Consider the following 19,130-nt stretch of genomic DNA (forward strand, 5'->3'; position numbering starts at 1 on the left):
TTAGACAGCAGAGATTTCTTCCCCCTGTGTGGGATCCTTGGTGGAGAGGCTGCCAGAGATGTTATCAGACTTGAGAAGTTCAACAATACTGTAGGGTGAGCAGTCTTCCAGGCCAAGCTTACTACAGAGCCAGCCACAAAAGCCCTTCTCCATGTCCCGGGCAGCCAGCCACCATGCTCCCCAGGACCACGAGAGCTGGGCCACAGCAGCATAGAGGCCCAGAGAAGAGGCCACAGCCATGATGAGGACTGGATAAAAGAGGATGAGGCAGGGGCAGCAGGAGATCTTGTGCCAAAAGGTCCTCTCCTCATTGTACACTAGGAAAATGTTGTACCAAGTGATCGTACCATAGTAGAAAGAAACAATGAAAGAAAGGACAAAAATCACAGGCAGGCAGATCATTGTCCACAAGACCACATGCGGTCCTCAGTCTTCTCCTATTTAGCAGGCCTTCTTTCCATCTGGTGCAGCATCATTTGCTACCTCCTTGGACTTGGTCAATTCCTGCAGCTCCTTCTCTGTTAATGTAACATGGATGTCTACCATCTGACCCTTTTTTCCCCTGAGTGATAGTGCCTGTTAATGCAACATAGCACTTTTGGGGTGGGGGGTCATGTTCCACAAACCTGCAGAAGTAAGAAAGGAAAAGTCAAGGCCAGAATCATGGAACTTTCATCACATTATGCGATTCCTCAGATGGAGATTTCTCAAGACACATCATTGTATTGCCCCTCATGAAGCAGTTGACTTGCTCAAGTAGATTGTTGGTCTTTCTATGTGTGTGGGAAGAACATTTGCCAAAACTGAAATTCAGTTGGCTTTGGTAGGAGCTTATATTCATGAAATAGTTCAATTACTCAGTAAATTCATTATCATAAAATATAGCAAGTTATACTCTCTACTTTGTGGACTTTTAAAGCATTACAGAAAAATGAGTTATTATTATTGGGAGGCAGTGTGTGGGAAAAGTTTATTGTTAGAAGTGGATGTCATTGGCTAGTTGTGGGCCATGAGCAGCCAATTAGTCTCCTTGATCTTCTGTTTAATCATCCACAGGGAAAAAGACTGGACCTGTGATTTCACTGGTATACGAAAGTCCTGCATGAGCAAACACTATATATTAATGTAGGTGAGCATTTTTCCTGAAACTAGTCTTGAAGAGGTGACACTTAGAAAATTGCCTACAGCACTGAGAAGTTAGGTGACATTGCCAGTATGTGTCCTAGTGGGGTCACATATTGGGGGTCACATATCCCACTGCTTTATAGAATAGGGATAATAACTCTTCCCCAGTGGTGTTGAGAAAAGTGGCACATCCATCTTTAAACACTATATGAATGTGAACTCCAGAATTTCCAGTCTTTGACTTTTTCTTCTAGAATAGAACCAGTGTATTCAAATGGACATGTTTCTGCTTTCATTTATTTCTGTGTGTATACCTAACACTTCTAATAATATTAGAACATCATACTATTTTCATCCATCTATTCATTCAATGCCATTTTTAATAATCATATAATAAATTTGACTATCTTCTTCAGAAACAGATAATAACAATTTAGAAAACAAATAATTAAATAAGTGTAGCACCTAGAGCAACTCTCCTTTCTTCTAACTTGCACAAGGGTCCATCCTGACAAGTTACCCCAGGTCCTACATACTTTGCAGGTTCGCAACTTCATCAAACCATCACTAGTGACCCCTTCACCCTATATGTATTACTTTTAATAGTAATCCACAAGGTAAGATCAACCAAAATACAACCAAATACAAAAATATTTCAATCAATCAATCAATAAATCTTTATAAAACACCTACTGGTGCCAGGCACTGTGCTAAGCAGTGAAAAACGAAATACCACAGGAAAAAAGTAATGATAAACCATCTCCTTCATAGAGTTTTGAAACACTATCCCATAAACACACAGCAGTTGAAAGAGTGAATAAACCTCAGGAATACATGTTGATAGACATATGTAAGAAATATGTGTGGCCAAGGTATAGATGCAGAGAAGCAACTGAATCCTACTTATGGTCATGCTGTTGAGCTGATGTCATTGGGTCTGCTCCCTCCTCCTATCCCAAGGCATACACTCTCTGCTGGTAGTTTGGATGTGAGCTGTTGTCACTGCTAAGCATGGTACCAAGCCTCTGCTGGCTCTCAGGTCACCGTTTGCCTGTGCTCCATTGATCCCATGCTCACTGCTAGTCACCATCTGGCTTTTTTTCTATTGAGCGCAAAGTAGATTGTCTCTTCTTCTACAGTTTGCTTCAGCTGGAATCCTTTATTAGCTAAGGTGCTCCGTTTTCATTATTCTTTTTTCAGTTGAACAAGCAGAGGATGGAACTCCAGCTTACTTCCCAGCCTAACTCATTAATTTAAGGTAAATGAAGGGGAGAGGCAAAAGCAATAAATAAAGCTCCTTCAGTGAAATGATTTCCAGTGATGTCTTTTACTTGAGCATTTTGTTTTAAATTACTGCCTTTCTGATGTTTCCTGGATTTGAACCCTCCCCCAACCTCCATAAATAATATAAATAAGAAGTAAAATCTTACATACAATGGTTAGTAGTTAACAAAGTAGAATCAAACTAACTGACAGGCCACAAAAATTGGTTTGTTCAATGTACCCATGTACCCATTTGAGATTGTTATTTCTAAAAGCCCTGTATCCTTCCTTTCTCTTGTTTTAATAGTCACGTCACTTAGATTTCATGTTCTATTGATCTCACTTTGCATCATTTCATATTTGTGTGTAATTTTCATGTTTGTAGGTTTATGGTATCATAAAATTCCATTATATTAATGGGATATTGATAATATTATAAATTATCCAGCCTCTCTCCAATTGTTGAACATAGAATATTTTCTCTTTTTTGGCTGTTATAAAGCAGCTTTGTACATTTTTGTACATATATCCACAAGCAAAATAATGTACATTTCATATAGAACAATTTAATAATATTATTGTACTAATATACTAATATAAACCTTGATCCAATGTTTTCAAAGTGCGAGTACTTTGAATATGGTAATGAGAAGAAAAGTTTTATTTTGAAATGTAGGCAAAATGACTAACTTGTAACATAAACTATTAATGTTTGGGAAGTATTGAAGGCTCTTTTTTGGAGCCAATGTTAGAATCAGTAATTCTCAATTATTTTGATATACTCTCATATGAGGGATCATACTCAAATGTTTAAACAGTAATTAGCATGCCAACATCTCTGCTCCTTTGTCCCAACACTATTCAGGCACACTGCCTAAATTCGTATCTCTGTCCCTTTCTCATTGGGGTAAGGTGGGGATTTCCCCCAAAGGACATGAAATGTTGGCAGATCCTTCACAGGCAGGAAACGGTGATGGATGCTAGACTTTGCTAGATGCATGCAAATTTCTCTCCCATCTGTCCCTTTCAAACATCTGGATACTGACCTCTCAGGTGCAATGATTATTGAGATTGAAATTAGGCAGAAAAAAAATTCAAAGAGAATTTCAGTGTATTTGTAGTTGCTTGTTAAACAGCTAACAGCAGTCTCCCTACTTTTCATTTTCCAACCAAAGAAGTTGTTTTGTCTGACTCTGTCCAATTTACCCCATTTCCACCTCAGCAGCCAATTAACCAGCCTATCTCTTAACCACGTGGTTAGCAGGCAAGAACTAGTAAGAAAATGTCAAAGCATGTTCCATATCAGGGAATAGGGCCCTTCCATTTCAGATTCATGTCCTGTTGGAAGCTCTGTAGCCTCTTCCAAGTGGGGGTGGTGTCAGCTGAGCTTACTGTATTATCTTGACCCCCTCTTTTTCCATCCAGCAAAATCTGTTTCATATGTTTCTAGTTAAATGTCTATTTCCAAAGGTAAAATTAAACTTCATTTAAGTCAGTCAATGAAAAAATATGGCTGTGTCAATTGTCTGCCAAGAAGTGGACTAGTTTCAGCAAAGGATTTGACCTAAGAATATGTAGGATTTGTGTAGGTACTCTGTCCTCTTTTAGTGAAACACATGCAATGTCTTTCAGTGAAAGGACAACCATTTTGTTGTGAGATAATATGGCATGACTGGCAACAATGAAACTTGTTATGAGTTTTTTTTGAGAGAGACCATAAATGTTGGAACAGTCTTTGTGAGGTAGCATCCAGAATTAGAGTTCAGAAGAAAGCCTGACTTGATCTATTAGACTTAGTAAAGTCTTTAAGGCCTTATATTGGGCTGGATTTATGACAATTAATTCTCGTCAGCCATGATGATAGAAGCACAGTATCTAGACTATACTCTTCAATGCCTGATGCACAATGTGTGGAAATGATGTCAGCCATTTGCCAATTCAAAAAAACTCTACCTTGTATCAAAAAAGGGGAAAAAATGAGACAAAAAAACCAGTATCAACTGCATGTGACATCAACATTCCACAACTGTATTCTTTCACCTTTCTACTGAGAGAAGGGAAGAAAGTTTCATCCTCTTTTCTTTGGAACCCAGGTTAGTCATTGTACTTCATCTGAATCCATTTTGTCCATTTTTTATCATTCAGTCTTTTGCCTTCATTCCTCCCCCAACCATAATTAACATGTCCTTTTACAACAGTCTGATATTCCAATGTTAATTTTTGTGAATAATCACAGTCTTTGCTGTTACTATATTCAATGTAGAAAATGTATTCATTTAAAACTCTTTTGCAGGAGTAAAGGCACTAGAAGGATTGTTATGGTAGAAGAAGCTATCTGAACAGAGGAAAAATCCATTCCAAATTGAATCCAGCAAGTTACTGGCAGCAGGAAAAGGCTCTGGTAGTATCTAAGACCTATCAAAGATATTGATAGCACCTTTCATTTTTGGACCTTGGTATTTAAAAGCTAGTCTCTTAGCATTAAAAACACAAAGTCTTATTGTTAAAAATTGCATGTATTTTCTATTTTCTTTGTCTCTATTGCACAAGGGCACCAAATTCTGCAAAAACAAGCAAACAAAAACCACAAAAAAGTACCAATGTTGTCATCTTTGCTTTTCAGAAATGTCATTCTAAAATTAAAACTTAACAAAACCCACAAATTCCCATCATATCACAGTACTCCATGGGTGTGGTATTCAATACTAGAACTATGGCTGACACTGAGTGAGTATCTAGCTTCACTCTACTGACATCCCAAGCAGACCAAGAGCTGGGATAGGAAAGAAAGCTGAGCCTCTCCAGACAGGAACTGGCAATTCTAACCATTACCTACATTTTTAGGGGTAGATTTAAAAAAAATAAATCTTTAAGTAAGAGAGAGGGAAAAGGTAGACCATTTTACAGGGGCAGTGAATGACCTAAACTATATTAATTTGGGTCATTAAGCCCTTGGTGCCAGGAAGACAAATCAAAGTTCTCTATCAGATGCAATACTTACTATATACCCACTATGCTAGAATCCTCCTGGCTCTAAGGGTAGCTTGACACAACTCTCCCAGAAAATTTGATTTTTTTTTCAGATAAATGGCCATTTGGGCTTACTGTTTTGCTTGTCACTGTGTGCAGTAATCCAACAGGCACAATTCCAATCTTCAGGGAATGCCCATTTTAAAGGAAACAACATAGTTGGAAACATATTTCTCCTATGCTGGTAATTACACAAGTGCTTTTCCATCAACATCTCCTCCCACACTGCAAAAATTATATTCTATACCTCAATTTACAAAGTACATGCTGCTCCCCTTTCTATAATATGTAGCTTAAAGAAAATTCAACACTATCATCCTTTGGGGCTAAACTCTCAAAGCCCTAGGATAGTAACTTACTTTGTATTTCATGCTATTTGCTATTGTATTCTCTGTGAAGTGTGATGGTTATTTCCTTCCTAAATGTTTGGCCCTCTATCCTACCTCCTACCCCAAGTCCATCAATGAGCTTAGTCTCCATTTGGTTTGCTTTCCCTACAAGATCACATGAGTCACGTACTGTCCTGGGTTTGAAGAATGTAACCAAATTGGGAACTGAGGCATGATTCAGGTTGTTCTCAGAAAGTCATTAGCATCATCTTCCTCTCTTCTCCAGATGTTATCACTTTGGGACAGGGAAGAAAGACTGCTTTGGCACACTGTTTCCCCACGCAATCATCCACCCCAATCTCCTTCTACCCTTGCCACCAAGGGCCTCCAGATTGAGCCAACAAAATAGGCAGGGTGACAGATATTTGAAGGAATATCTAGGGAAAGCTAAAGTTTACTCAGAAGAACAAGGAGGGTATCATTGGTCCAGGTATTGTCCCCATGTACTCCTTACAACTTTGAAGTGGCACATAAAGAGTAATACTGTTAACATGATCAACAGAGAAAGACTTAGCTCTTCTCAGCAATACAATGATCCATAACAATTCGTGATGGAAAATGCTTTACACATCCAGAGAAAAGAACTATGGTGTCTGAATGCAGATCAAAGCATACTATTTTTCACTGTTTTTTGTTTTTATTTTTTTTTGTAGTTTTTCCCTTTTGTTCTGTTTCTTCTTTCACAACTTGCATAACATAACTGCACATTTATAACCTATATCAGATTGCTTGCCATCTTTGGGAGAAGTGAGGGCAGCAAGGGGGGGGGGGAAATGTGGAGCTGAAAATCTTATTAAAAAGTGAATGTGGAAAATTAATAGAGAGAAGGAGAGAGACAGACAGAGACAGAGGGACAGATGGAGACAGACAGAAAGACAGAGAGAGAACGCTGGCCCACTCTGGTGGAAGGGAACAAGGGTCTAGGGTGAAATGGGGCAAATTGTTTGATGACCAACTTTGATAGACTTAGCTCTTCTCAGCAATACAATGATCTAAGCCAATTCTAAAGGACTCATGATGGAAAATGCTATTAAACGTATTTCCACATTAGTCATGTTGTAAAGAAGAATCAGAACCAAAAGGGAAAAACCATGAAAAAGAAAAAACAAACAAAAAGAAGAGAAAATAGTATGTTTTGATCTGCATTCAGACTCCATATTTTTTTCTCTCCATGTGGATAGCATTTTCCATCCAACATTGCTGTTACTGTGTACGATGCTCTCCTGGTTCTGCTCACTTCACTCAGCATCAGTTCTGAAACCCACCTGCTCATCATTTCTTGTAGAACAATAGTATTCCATTACATTCATATACCACAACTTGTTCAGCCATTCCCCAATTGATTGGCATTCCCTCAATTTCCAACTTTTTGCCACCAGAAAAAAGAGCTGCTATAAATATTTTTGTACATGTAGGTCCTTTTCCCTTTTTTATGATCTCTTTGGGATATAGACCTAGAAGTGGTATTGCTGGACCAAAGGGTATACACAGTTTTATAACCTTTTGGGCATAGTTCCAAATTACAGAGCCATATCTTATAACAATTGACCTTTAAAAGAAGCGTCCTTTCTCTTTTGGCTAGATACAGGAAAGACATCCCTTATACACATCACACAGCCTACTCAAATGTTCAAGTAAAAACCAGATCAGATCCATTTGCAAACCAGTACTGTCTTGCATGCATGAAGAAAGATGAATAATATAAAGAGAAGAATCTGTATGATCCAACCCTCAATTCCACACAAAATACACAGGAAAAATCGGGCTGCAGTCCTGTCTGGTCCTCTTCCATCACCCAGACATAGTTAAGGAAGCTTCTCTTGCCTCCTTCTCACATACTGGCAGAGATGGAAACTCTCCATCATGATGCCCTTTTAAGAAGAATCCGTTATTACGCAGCCAGAAGTGAAACTGGCTCATCTCGAATGCTGCTGAATCCATCATCTCCCACCTCCTTTCTTCCCTGTGGGTGCAGACGGTAAGGCACTGACTTAAGAGAACGGGGAGATACTCTTATCATTTTTACTGGGACTCTTCCATTATGGTCCAGTGTGTAAGCAAACGTCAAGAAACCTAACCAGGCACTAAGCCTAGCACATCCGCAAACTGGAAGAAGACCCTGGCATTCACCCTCTGCTCCTGCCACATCTCTCCTCTGCAAAGCCTTTTTCTTGCCCTCTCACCTGCTAGTCCGCTGTCCACAGGACCAGCAAAGACATCCATTGGGGGAGATGGGAAGGGGACCAAAAGTAATAAATTCTAGTTGCAGTCGGTGTACCCAGAGATGCGTGGATTGTCTTTATCCAAGACTGTAAATGGAAATGGATTTTTTTTTAATTGTAGAAAGTGTATCCTATTACCCCCAAGCCACCCATTCCTTGCCCCGGGTTTTTCCTTTCCTTTTTTTTTTTGAACTTGGGATCAAAGTTAAAAAAAAAAAAACAAAAAAACAAACGCAAAACTAAAACGGAGCCAGAATCTGTCACCTGAAGCTATATCTGGACGGAGGTGGGGAGAGGATGCGGGATTGCGTAAACTACCTCACCTTTTCCACAGAAGTTAGTAGAATATTCAGAGGGCGTCTGAGGGTGGGATGAAAAAACCTGACGAGTTTTAGAGTGAGAGGAGGGGTGGGACCGAGAATTTCTCTTCCCCACCAGCGATCATGAGGTACACACGCGGTTTGTCCTGCGTGGGCCGAGAACTGGTGCTATCCCAGGTTTTCCGCCCACCTCTGGGCTGTTGGGAGCCTTGACGACGTGAGGATAAAAAGCTCACCTTCTTAGGCGGGCAGACTGCACGGCTGATGTGTGTCACTTTCTCCGCCAGTCTGTCGGCGGGTCGGAGAGCGATCCCTCTGTGGGTCAGAGGCAAAGCGGGTCATGGGGACAGTGGCTAGGGCCAAGAGTTCCCTGGCTGCTGGGCTGTTACGGAACCAAGTGGGTATCGTCACTGGCCCCGGCACAGGCATTGGCAAGGCTATAGCCGCCGAGCTGCTGCACTTTGGTGTGTCAGTGTGCCCGGCCCGGGCCGGGAAGCTAGGGAGGGGGCAGAACTGCGGACATTGAGAGGGAAGGACAAAGTTGGGAACGAGGACCTTGGGAGACGTTGGGGTAGTTTGGGGGACCGTGGGATGAAGAGGGGACACTGAGGGTGAAAGGGGCGGAGCAGAAGATGGTCGAGGAGAGACTGGTAAAGGGACGGCAGCTCTGGGGGAGAGTGAAGGTCAGCGAAGCGAAAAGGTAAGGGCCGAAGGTAGGAGTCTGTGGGACCCTGGGAGGTGAGGGTCGAGGGAACATGGAGAAGGGTCTGCGGACGATGTGGGAGAGGAACTGAGGGACATTAGGTGGAGAGGGAAAGGGGCTGGTGGGGACACTGTGGAAGAAGGTCTGGGAAAGATGTGGAGAGGGCGGGGGCTAATGGGACATGAACTGAGGGGACGGGTGGGAGGAGTGGGATAGGGTTTGCTTAAGAGGGACTCTGGAGTCAGAAATTGGGCGAGGAACAGGTTGGAGGGTCACCGGGGAGAAGGATCAAGTCCTGGAGGGTCCTTGGGGAGAATGGCAGTGGTTGGCAGGGGTCAGGTAGTTTTCTCTACTGAGAGGAATGGGACCTCTTTGAGAGGCATACTGGCAGGGGGTCCATTTATTGTGGGTCAAAGGTTGGAGGCCAAACTGAAAGCAGAGATTGTTTTGGCATGCTAAGGAAAAACTACTGATGGTAGCATCAACTTCCAAGATGATAAGATTTACTTTTTATAACAATTCAAGCCTATAGTCTAATGCCAATTGGCATCATTCCACCCACAATTTAGGATAAAGCAGTAACAACTTTCACAGAAGGAAGGTCGGTAGAGAAAGAGAGTCGTTCAAGCTAGGAAAGGAGAGGCTTCTGGGGGAGTATTTGCCAAATAGCTGGCTAGTTTGTTATTGGAATGAGAAGACATTACCTGTGGAAGGGCAGGAGAAATAAAAGGAGGTGACCAAATTCTTTAACAACTGTGAAAATGGTCCCTTTAGACAAAACTGCAGGAATGAGGTAACCTTTTAGACCAGACTTCAGCTGTCTCTTATCTGAGAACTAGGACAACAGTTATTCCAACAGTGAGTCAGACCATCAAAGTTTACTGTGTTCTAGCATAGTTCATTATATTATGTTTCTTCTTTAATAGCAGTGGGGGACTTTCCATTATTTGGTCACCAGATGGTGGGGCGTGAGGGAGGTTCAGTAAATTATTTGTTAAGTAAAATGTTGCAAAATGATTGTGGTTCCTATCTGGGGCCAGAGTCAGAGTTGTCTTGGAATCTGCTGTGACTTGGGTTTTAATGATGCTTTGCACTTAATTGCTATATTCTAACTGTAGGAAAGACCCTTAACTTCACATTCAGATTTCTCCTCTGGAACATGCAGAAGATTCTTTTAGCTTCTACCCGTCTTAGTTGTTGTGAAGATCAAGGGACAGACTATTTCAAAAAATGCTTTGCAAACTTTAAGTACTATATTTTTATTTTCTTGTCACTGTAGAAGACACAGAAGGGACTGAGAGGAAAATGGGAAGAGGGTCAGGACATAGGTGAGGCATATAGGACTGAGAGAACAGCATTCTAAGTGTAGCAAAGTGGATGGCATGAGGGTGTCACGCTTTCTTGGTACTTTATCAACCTCAGTATGCCTGACATTATATTTATTCTCTTATTTTCATTTTTACTTCCCGCCTCTAGAAATTGGGGCAGCCAGGTGGCACAGTAAATAAAAAGGGCCTAGAGTCAGGAAGAAGGAAGTTCAAATCCAGCCTCAGACAATTATTACCCATGTGACCTTGGGAAAATCACTTAACCCTGTTTGTCTCAGTTTATATCTGTAAAATGGGGATACCAATACCTATAATTGTTAATTCAATGTTATGAGCTTCAATTGAGATAACAGGTAAAAGTGTAACCTTTCAGAAATTTATACAAATGTCACTTGTTATCTTCTAATTTTTCCATTCAGTCAGTCATCTGAGTGACACTGCACTGTGAGAAGAACTGAGGTATATACAAAGATAAACAAGCTGTCTAACCACTCCAATACTCTACTGGTCCACTTCCCTTCTCCCAGTCCCACACTGTGGGTTCTATAAGGTTCTGCCCTGGGCTTCTCTTTTATCTCTACATTCTTTCCTTTGTGATTTGATCCATAGCCCTGGCGTGTGCTCAATTGTCACTTCTTTGTGGATGACTCCACAGCTACTTTCTCCCCTGAGTCCCTGGTCCACATTTCTCCCCACCTACTGAGCATTTTTGCAGATAGGTCCCACTAGGCCCTCTAACTCAACACATCCAAATCTGAATTCATCCTCCTCAACTTCTCCACACCTGCCCCCTTCCCCCTTCCAGTGTCCCTAGGTCTGTTGGTCACACCAACATCCACTTGGTTATTCAGGTTTGAAGCCTGAGGCATTAATTCTTTCTTCCCTCTCCTTTTGTCCTAACATCTATTTAGTTATGAAGCCCTACCTATTGCCCCTGTGAAATATTTCTCATGCCCATCCCCTCTACTCTGCTAACTATCCTGCCACCCTTATTCAAGGCTTTATGACTTCTTCCCAGACTCTTGACAACTCCCTGCCTCCATTCTTTGCTTTGGTCACTCGATCCTTTTAAGCAACTGCCAAAATAATCTTTCTTGTCCTTAGATCTGACCATGTCACTCCTCTGCTCAAAAACTTTAGTGGCTCCTCAGTGCATGTATGATAAAATAAAATTATTTTAGCCCAGCATTCAAGGCCATCTGTATTCTATTCCCAAATTACCCCTCCAGTCCTATTTATCTCTGGTGACCATTAGGTATCTATGTGCCAAGCCAAGCTAGTCAGCTGTTCCTCAGTCTTTTCCTGGCCTCTTCTGTCTTTTCTCATTCATGCAGATCATCCCCCCAGACAAGACATACATTTTCTCCATAGCTCCATCTGTTGAAATCCCTCGAAGGGTCAGTCTAGGTTCCACCTCCTCCATGAAGCCTTCTTTTCACAAGTCCAGCTGAAAGGGATCCCACCTTCAAATTTCTTACAACCCACTGTCTGGATTTTTTCTTTGCACTTGTCACAACAATGTTGACAATTATATGTGTAAAGATCTTATTCCTTCTTTTTTAGCATATAAGCTCCTTGAAATCAGAGACCATCATTTTTCTTTGTGTAGCTACCCAGTGCCTTGTACACTTTTTTGGCTCTGACCTGTGATTTCTTCATTTTGGGAAATTCTGTTGTAGAAATTCCCTCTACCCATGAAGCCTTACAGCTCTTCTGTCTGTAATTTAGAGCCTCAGAGAGTTAGCTATGGCAGTGAGAGGTTAAGTGATGCCCATGGTCACACAGCCTGCAGGTGTCAGAGAAGGGACCTCAATTCTAATCTTCCTGACTCCAAAAGTTGGCCCTTTGTCGACTGCAGCACACTGCCTCTTTTGCCTTCCAAATAGTAATGGCTTAAAAAGTTTGTTAAATAAAAGAAGAGAGTATTCTTGGGCTGAAAACTACAGTGTGAGGTCTAGGGCTATTTTCTTGTTTTAAATCAATCAATAAACATTTAGTGAGTGCCTACTACATGACAGGCACTGTCACAAAACCACCCTGGATGCATCCACAAGGATTCTCTTTATGGCATGGGTTCTTATTCTGGGGCCAAAACATCCCTAAGGGTTCATGGATAGATTTCAGGGTGTCCTTGAACTTATAAGTGTTTTGATAACTGTGTAATTATATAATTAGTTTCCTTTGTAGTCTTATGTATTTATTTTATGTCCTTAAAAATATTATTCTGAGGTGTCCCAAATCTTCACCAGACTGCCAAAAAAGGGCTCGTGAGAAAAAGGTTAAGAACTCCTTCCTATGTTATTACAAAAGTATGCAAATATATCAACAAGCCTTATTGTGGATATAGCAATATGGTACTGAAACCCAGGACACAGGTAAATTTTAAGTCCCTGAAGAAGTCTGTACTTCATGGCCAGGAACATCACAGGTTTAGCAATTCAGCAAAAAAAAAATGTATTTATGTCTTGCATTACTTCTTCTGCAGGAACACATTAGATTTGGGGTGGGGTGAGGAGGATCATTATCATTGCTGTATTAGAGATGTTCAGGTCCTTCCCGCCTTTGTCAATTCATGGAGGCCCTCCCTCAGAGGAATGCCAACAGCATATTGGTTACTTTCTTTATGAAGGATTTATGGAAAGAGAAGTAAGAATTGCATAGAATGAGAATGCAAACTTTGGGTTGGCTTTGATCTGTTAATGGAGTACCCAAACATAATAGTTTCACTGAAATATATTTAGATCATTACTGGTAAAATTAAGATTTTTTAACATTGATTTCCACAAGATTTTGAGGTATTAATTTTGTCTCCATTTCTATCCTCTCCCCAGCCTAAGATGGCATAAATTCTGATCGCCCCTTTCCCCAGTCTGCCTTCCCTTCTATCACCCCATCCCTCCCTTATCCTCTTTCCCCTTACTTTCTTGTAGGGTGAGAGAGATTTCTATACCCCATTGCCTGTAAATCTTATTTCCCACTTGCATGTAAAAACAAATTTTTTTGAAAAACTTTTGTTTTTAGAACTTGGAGTTCCAAATTCTCTCCCTTCTTCCCTCCCTACCCACCCTCCTTGAGAAGGCAAGCACTTCAACATAGGCCATACATGTATTGTTATGCAAAACACTTCCAGAATAGTCATGTTGTGAAAGACTAATTATATTTCCCTCCATCCTATCCTGTCCCCCTTTATTCACTTTTCTCCCTTGACCCTGTCCCTTTTCAAAAGTGTTTGCTTTTGACTTGAGTGTGTATGTTATTCTCTCCTGAAGCCAAATCTGATGAGAGCAAGATTCACTCATTGCCTTTCACCTCTCTTCCCTTCCATTACAACAGCTTTCTCTTGCCCCTTTTATGTGAGATAATTTAGCCCATTCTATCTCTCCCTTTCTCCTTCTCCTAATATATTCCTCTCTCACCCATTAATTTTATTTTTTAGATATCATCCTTTCATATTCAACTCACCCCATGCCCTCTGTCTATATATATGTATATTCCCTTCAACTACCCTAATACTGAGAAAGGTGTCATGAGTTACAAATATCATCTTTCCATGTAGGAATGTAAAGAAAACAGTTCAACTTTAGTAAGTCCCTTATGATTTCTCTTTCTTGTTTACCTTTGCATGTTTCTCTTGAGTCTTCTGTTTGAAAGTCAAATTTTCTGTTCAGCTCTGGTCTTTTCTTCGAGAATGCTTGGAAATCCTCTATTTTATTGAAAATCCATATCTTGCCCTGGATTATTATACTCAGTTTTGCTGGGTAGGTGATTATTGCTTTTAATCCTAGCTTCTTTGACATCCAGAATATCATATTCCAAGCCCTTCAATTCCTTAATGAAGTAGCTGCTAGATCTTGTGTTATCCTGATTGTGTTTTCACAATACTTGAATTATTTCTTTCTGCTTGCTTACAATATTTTCTCCTTGACCTGGGAACTCTGGAATTTGTCTACAATATTCCTAGGAGTTTTCTTTTTGGGATCTTTTTTAGGAGGCGATCGGTGGATTCTTTCAATTTCTATTTTACCCTCTGGCTCTAGAATATCAGGGCAGTTTTCCTTGAAAATTCCTTTAAAGATGATGGCTAGGCTCTTTTTTTGATCATGGCTTTCAGGTAGTCCAATAATTTTTAAATTATCTCTCCTGGATCTGTTCTCCAGGTCAGTGGTTTTCCCACAAGATATTTCACACTGTCTTCCATTTTTTCATTTTTTGGTTCTGTTTTATAATTTCTTGATTTCTCATAAAGTCACTAGCTTCCACTTGTTCCATTCTAACTTTAAAGGCAGTATTTTCTTCAGTGGTCTTTTGGACCTCCTTTTCCATTTGGCTAATTCTGCTTTTTAAGGCATTCTTTTCCTCATTGGCTTTTTGGAGCTCTTTTGCCATTTGGGTTAGTCTATTTTTAAAGCATTATTTTCTTCAGTAGTTTTTGGGTCTCCTTTAACAAGTCATTGACTTGTTTTTCATGATTTTCTTGTATCACTCTCATTTCTCTTCCCAATTTTTCTTCTACCTCTCTTACTTACTTTTCTAAATCCTTTTTGTGGTCTTCCATGGCCTGAGACCAATTTGTATTTTTCTTTTCTTTTACGGTGCTTGCTCATTTCCCCAGCCAATTACTTGACTTTTGAGCTCTTTGACAGGGTATGACTGCTTTTAGAGTGGAGAGTGCTTTGTCCCAAGCTTCAGGGGTTTCGTGCTGCTGTTTTCAGAGATACTTCTGTTCTGAGGTGGTATGATATTTTTCTGACCTGTGCTCTGGTCTGTGATGCAGGTACTCCTTTCTGCCAAGTAGCTGTGGATCCAAGCAGGGCAAAGCAAGAGAACTTTGCCTCAGTGCCAGCAAGGAGATCTCTGCACTCCCACTCTGATCAGCCACTTGATTCCCCCCCCCCAGCATGTGGGCCAGGGGCTTCTGAAGCAGCCTCCGCTGCTACTGCTATTGCTGCTGCTGCTGCTGCACCCACCTCCGCCACCATGGGGCTGTGGCCGGACCACACACTTCCCTCACCCAGATCCAGCAATTTTTCCACTGACCTGCTCCGTTGAATTTGGCATCTGTGGGTTGAGAAGTCTGGTAACTGCCACAGCTTAGTGATTCAGGGCCCTGAGGCCTGCTCTGCCCAATCTACTCCAGCTTGATCTGTCCTGGCACGGCCAACGTTGGGCTGTGCTCCGCTCCCAGCACGGGTGATAGACACTTCCCATTGACCATCCAGGCTGTCTTGGGCTAGAGACGTGTTTCCCTCTGTTATTTTGTGGGTTCTGTAGCTCTAGAATTTGTGTAGAGTCATTTTTACAGGTGTTTGGAGGGATTTGAGGGAGACCTCAAGATAGTCCCTGTTTTCAAGCCACCATCTGGGCTCCACTCCTAATCGCTGAATAAGATTTTTTAAATAAGTTAATTTTCTTTTCTGGTAAGACTGTTTATTTGTTTGGTTTTCTTACTAGAGTGTAATGTAGTTATCGCCTCCCGTAAATTTGCTAGATTACAATCTACAGCAGAAGAGTTGAATGCAGACCACCTTCCCTCCAACTCTGCCATTGTTACTCCCATCCAGTGCAATATTCGAAAAGATGAAGAGGTAAAACTAATATCTCCAATAATTATGTTAAGTGTACAGTGTGGTCCTAAGTACTTCTTTGATATGTTTTTTCTCACCATAATATACTATTGGTTAGTAAAAGTGCTTGAGAAATTATTATCTTTTTCTGGTCAATGGCTGATTAAACAGAGATTTTTTTTTGTTTGACCCTTTTTTGAAAATCTTTTTATAACATGCATTTTCTTGTCTTTATAGGTATAGCATGGTCAACACAAATTCAGTAAACATTAAGTGCCTACAATGTGCAAAGTACAAAATGATAGGTACTTGGGATAAAAAAAATAAAAATGGAACAGGCCCTTTACCCATCTTTATAGTCATCCTCATTCACAATGAAAAGTGAAAATAAGCATACAAGGCAGTTGATTCCTACTTATCTGTTGAAATCAATGTGTTTCCATATCACCAAAAAAACCGGTTGAGCTTTTCTCCAGGTGAAGCTCAATAGCTCCACCTTCTTTAGTGTCTTACTGAAACACAAAAGGAAGGAAATGTGTGGAGAAGTCTTTGTTCAGATGAGCAATATGACTCCTGTGGTGTGACAGGTACCAAAGGATATTCCACACGTATAAAGATAGGGGATTGTTCCAAAATAGGACCAAATACCTCAAGGATCAGAAGACTTCCATTCTACATTGACTTTCAAGTCCTAGATAGGGTAGAGAAGGGATATGTAACTCAGATACAAATGAATCCCTGTAACCTGTATAATGACTTAAAAAAAAACTTAAATTAACATGATCTATGTTATTTTTTTTATTGATTTTGTTAAATATTTCCCAATTACATTTTAATCTGGCTCCAGCCACACTTAGGAGTGCCTTGGGCCAAGTGTTTGACACCTCTGCTCTAGAGAAATGTCTGTTCTTCTTGACTGTGTCTTTGAAATGTCACTAGCCCACCAAATTTGTGGTTAATGTGGACTATGCCTTCTTTGGTAAGGTTCCTAGCATTGTTTCAAACAGAAGCATCACTCACTTCACCAAATTTAAACATTTGTGTTTTCCTCCAAAATTTCTGTGAAAAACTCCTCTCAGTGTTTATAACAGCTATCTCTGTATCCTTCCTAAGTCATCCAGGTGTTGAGAATGGATGAAAGTCTCACCTGAAGTACAGGGAGAAAAAAGGCTGGAGTGATAGATGGCAGATGATTGAACTGGTTCAGCTCTCTGTGGGCAGCCTGCTCTGGGCTACAGTCTCAAAAGTTATTCTGTGTTCCCCACCCCTTCCATAAGTATTCCTGTGAGCACAAACACAAGTGCAACTCTCTGAAATACCGAAATATGGCTCTCAATTTTTAACTATGAAAACTAGATCACTTGCTTAATTTTTATCGGCCCTTCTCAAGTTTCCAAAGAGAAACTTCGGTCAATTAAAACGGACTTGTATTCAAATTATTGCTACAAAGCCTGCACTAAGCATATTCCTCCCTTCTGGGGATTTGAGTATTCCTTGTCTTTTTTGTTAATTTAAGAAATATACTGAATTCATGTTAAAAATCGACTAACTGTGCAAATGGATGTCAACAGAGATCTCACAAACCAGCAGGAGTGAGAACTCATTGTGGAGGAACACCAGTCATGCCAATTTTCACTACTGGGTCACCAGTAACAGTTTGTGCCCATTGACCAATTTACTTTCTTATGGTTGCTTTAGATCAACAATTTGGTTAAATCTACATTAGATGTCCATGGTAAGATCAATTTCCTGGTGAACAATGGAGGAGGTCAGTTCTTATCTCCTACTGAACTCATCACTTCAAAGGGATGGAATGCTGTGGTTGAAACCAACCTAACTGGCACTTTCCACCTTTGCAAAGCAGGTAGGGATGGATGGGAAATACTCAGAGGAGCTAGGCCTTCATTTTTAGATCATAAACCCCACTAAGAAGTATTACTTGCACTGACATGCCCAATTCTTAAAAGAGCTTTGACTTGGCAAATGTGAATGTTGCATTGATGTACATTGAAGCTTCTCTACAATTTAGTAACTGGCCTTTGTGAGTAGCTAAAATATTCATCACCTTGCAGCCTTCCTGTTGGTGGATAACTCCAGACAGGCTTAGGCTGGTCCTCAGGAAATGAACCTGGAGGCCTTCCCCAAAACATACTTGGGGTGGTGGTTCAAACCATGACCTCTAGACATCAGAATGAAGCCATGTGCATGTGGAAAAGAGGCTTTTATCTAAGGAAAGATTTAAAGAGTTAACTTATATGGTATTATTTAATCTAGAGATGATAAATTGAAGGGTTAACTGAACAGCAGTCTTCATGCCCAGCAACAGTTTGATAAGGATTACAGAGGACAGCCATTTGCTGTCTCCACTGAGGACAGAAATAGAGCAAATAGAGAAGCAGAGAGTGGGAGATGAAAGTTCTGGTGTTAGCAGGTGGACTAGATTTGGCCCATGGGCTATAGCTTGCCAACTCTGATCTAGGTTATCAGAAAGCTCTTGTTCTGATCTTTCCATGCTGGGAGCTTATATTTAAATGGAAGAGACTTATAATTCAGTTTCTTCATCTGTAAAATAGGAATATACCACCAGCCTCATGGGGTTGTAAAGTTCAAATGAGAAGACATATGGAGAATACTTTAAAAACTTAAAGCACAATATAAATGCTAGCTAGTTGGATATTATGAGGAAAACTGGTGGTGTTTTGGTAACTTGTATTGACTTGGTATTTGGATATCTTAAAAAGAGTGTGCTTGACAGGATAAGAGTCTTGGGATGAAAAATCAACAGCTGGAAGGATTGTTAGAGGTCATCTCATCCAACTCCTTAATTTTATAAATGACAAATCTGAAGCTCAGAGCGGTCACATGTCCAAGGTCGCTTAGGTAGTGAGTGGCAGAGCAAGGGTTTGAACTGAGATGATCTGATTTCAGAACCACTCCTTACTCTATTCCCCCGTGTTGTCCGGAAATGATTTAATTGGATTGTCTTTTGTCTATTATACAGTTTACAGGTCCTGGATGAAGGAACATGGAGGGTCTATTGTCAACATCATCACCATGTTAAAAAATGGATTTCCTAGAGCTGCGTAAGAATTTTTACATCTTTCTTTTGTCTTGGGAGCCTGCTTACACTATTAAATGGAGTTTTAATGCCTCTTGTGATTTCAGACTGCCTTCTTTTTCTTTGGG

The 19,130-nt window shown here is 40.6% G+C and overlaps 1 protein-coding gene and 1 pseudogene across 1 annotated transcript in view; one reads left to right on the forward strand and one right to left on the reverse strand.

Moving 5' to 3' along the window:
- LOC118847124 lies at window positions 1-8,691 on the reverse strand (annotated as a pseudogene).
- LOC118848431 (peroxisomal trans-2-enoyl-CoA reductase-like) overlaps window positions 8,690-19,130 on the forward strand; it is a 21,489-nt gene continuing 11,048 nt past the window's right edge. The window contains exons 1-4 of the mRNA XM_036757307.1: window positions 8,690-8,813; window positions 15,832-15,965; window positions 17,643-17,808; window positions 18,946-19,027. Of these exons, the coding sequence (XP_036613202.1) occupies window positions 8,690-8,813; window positions 15,832-15,965; window positions 17,643-17,808; window positions 18,946-19,027 (506 nt within the window). The remainder of the gene's footprint in view (window positions 8,814-15,831; window positions 15,966-17,642; window positions 17,809-18,945; window positions 19,028-19,130) is intronic.

This window comes from Trichosurus vulpecula, chromosome 4, assembly GCF_011100635.1.
Source record: "Trichosurus vulpecula isolate mTriVul1 chromosome 4, mTriVul1.pri, whole genome shotgun sequence".
In the NCBI taxonomy this organism is placed as follows: Eukaryota; Metazoa; Chordata; class Mammalia; order Diprotodontia; family Phalangeridae; genus Trichosurus; species Trichosurus vulpecula.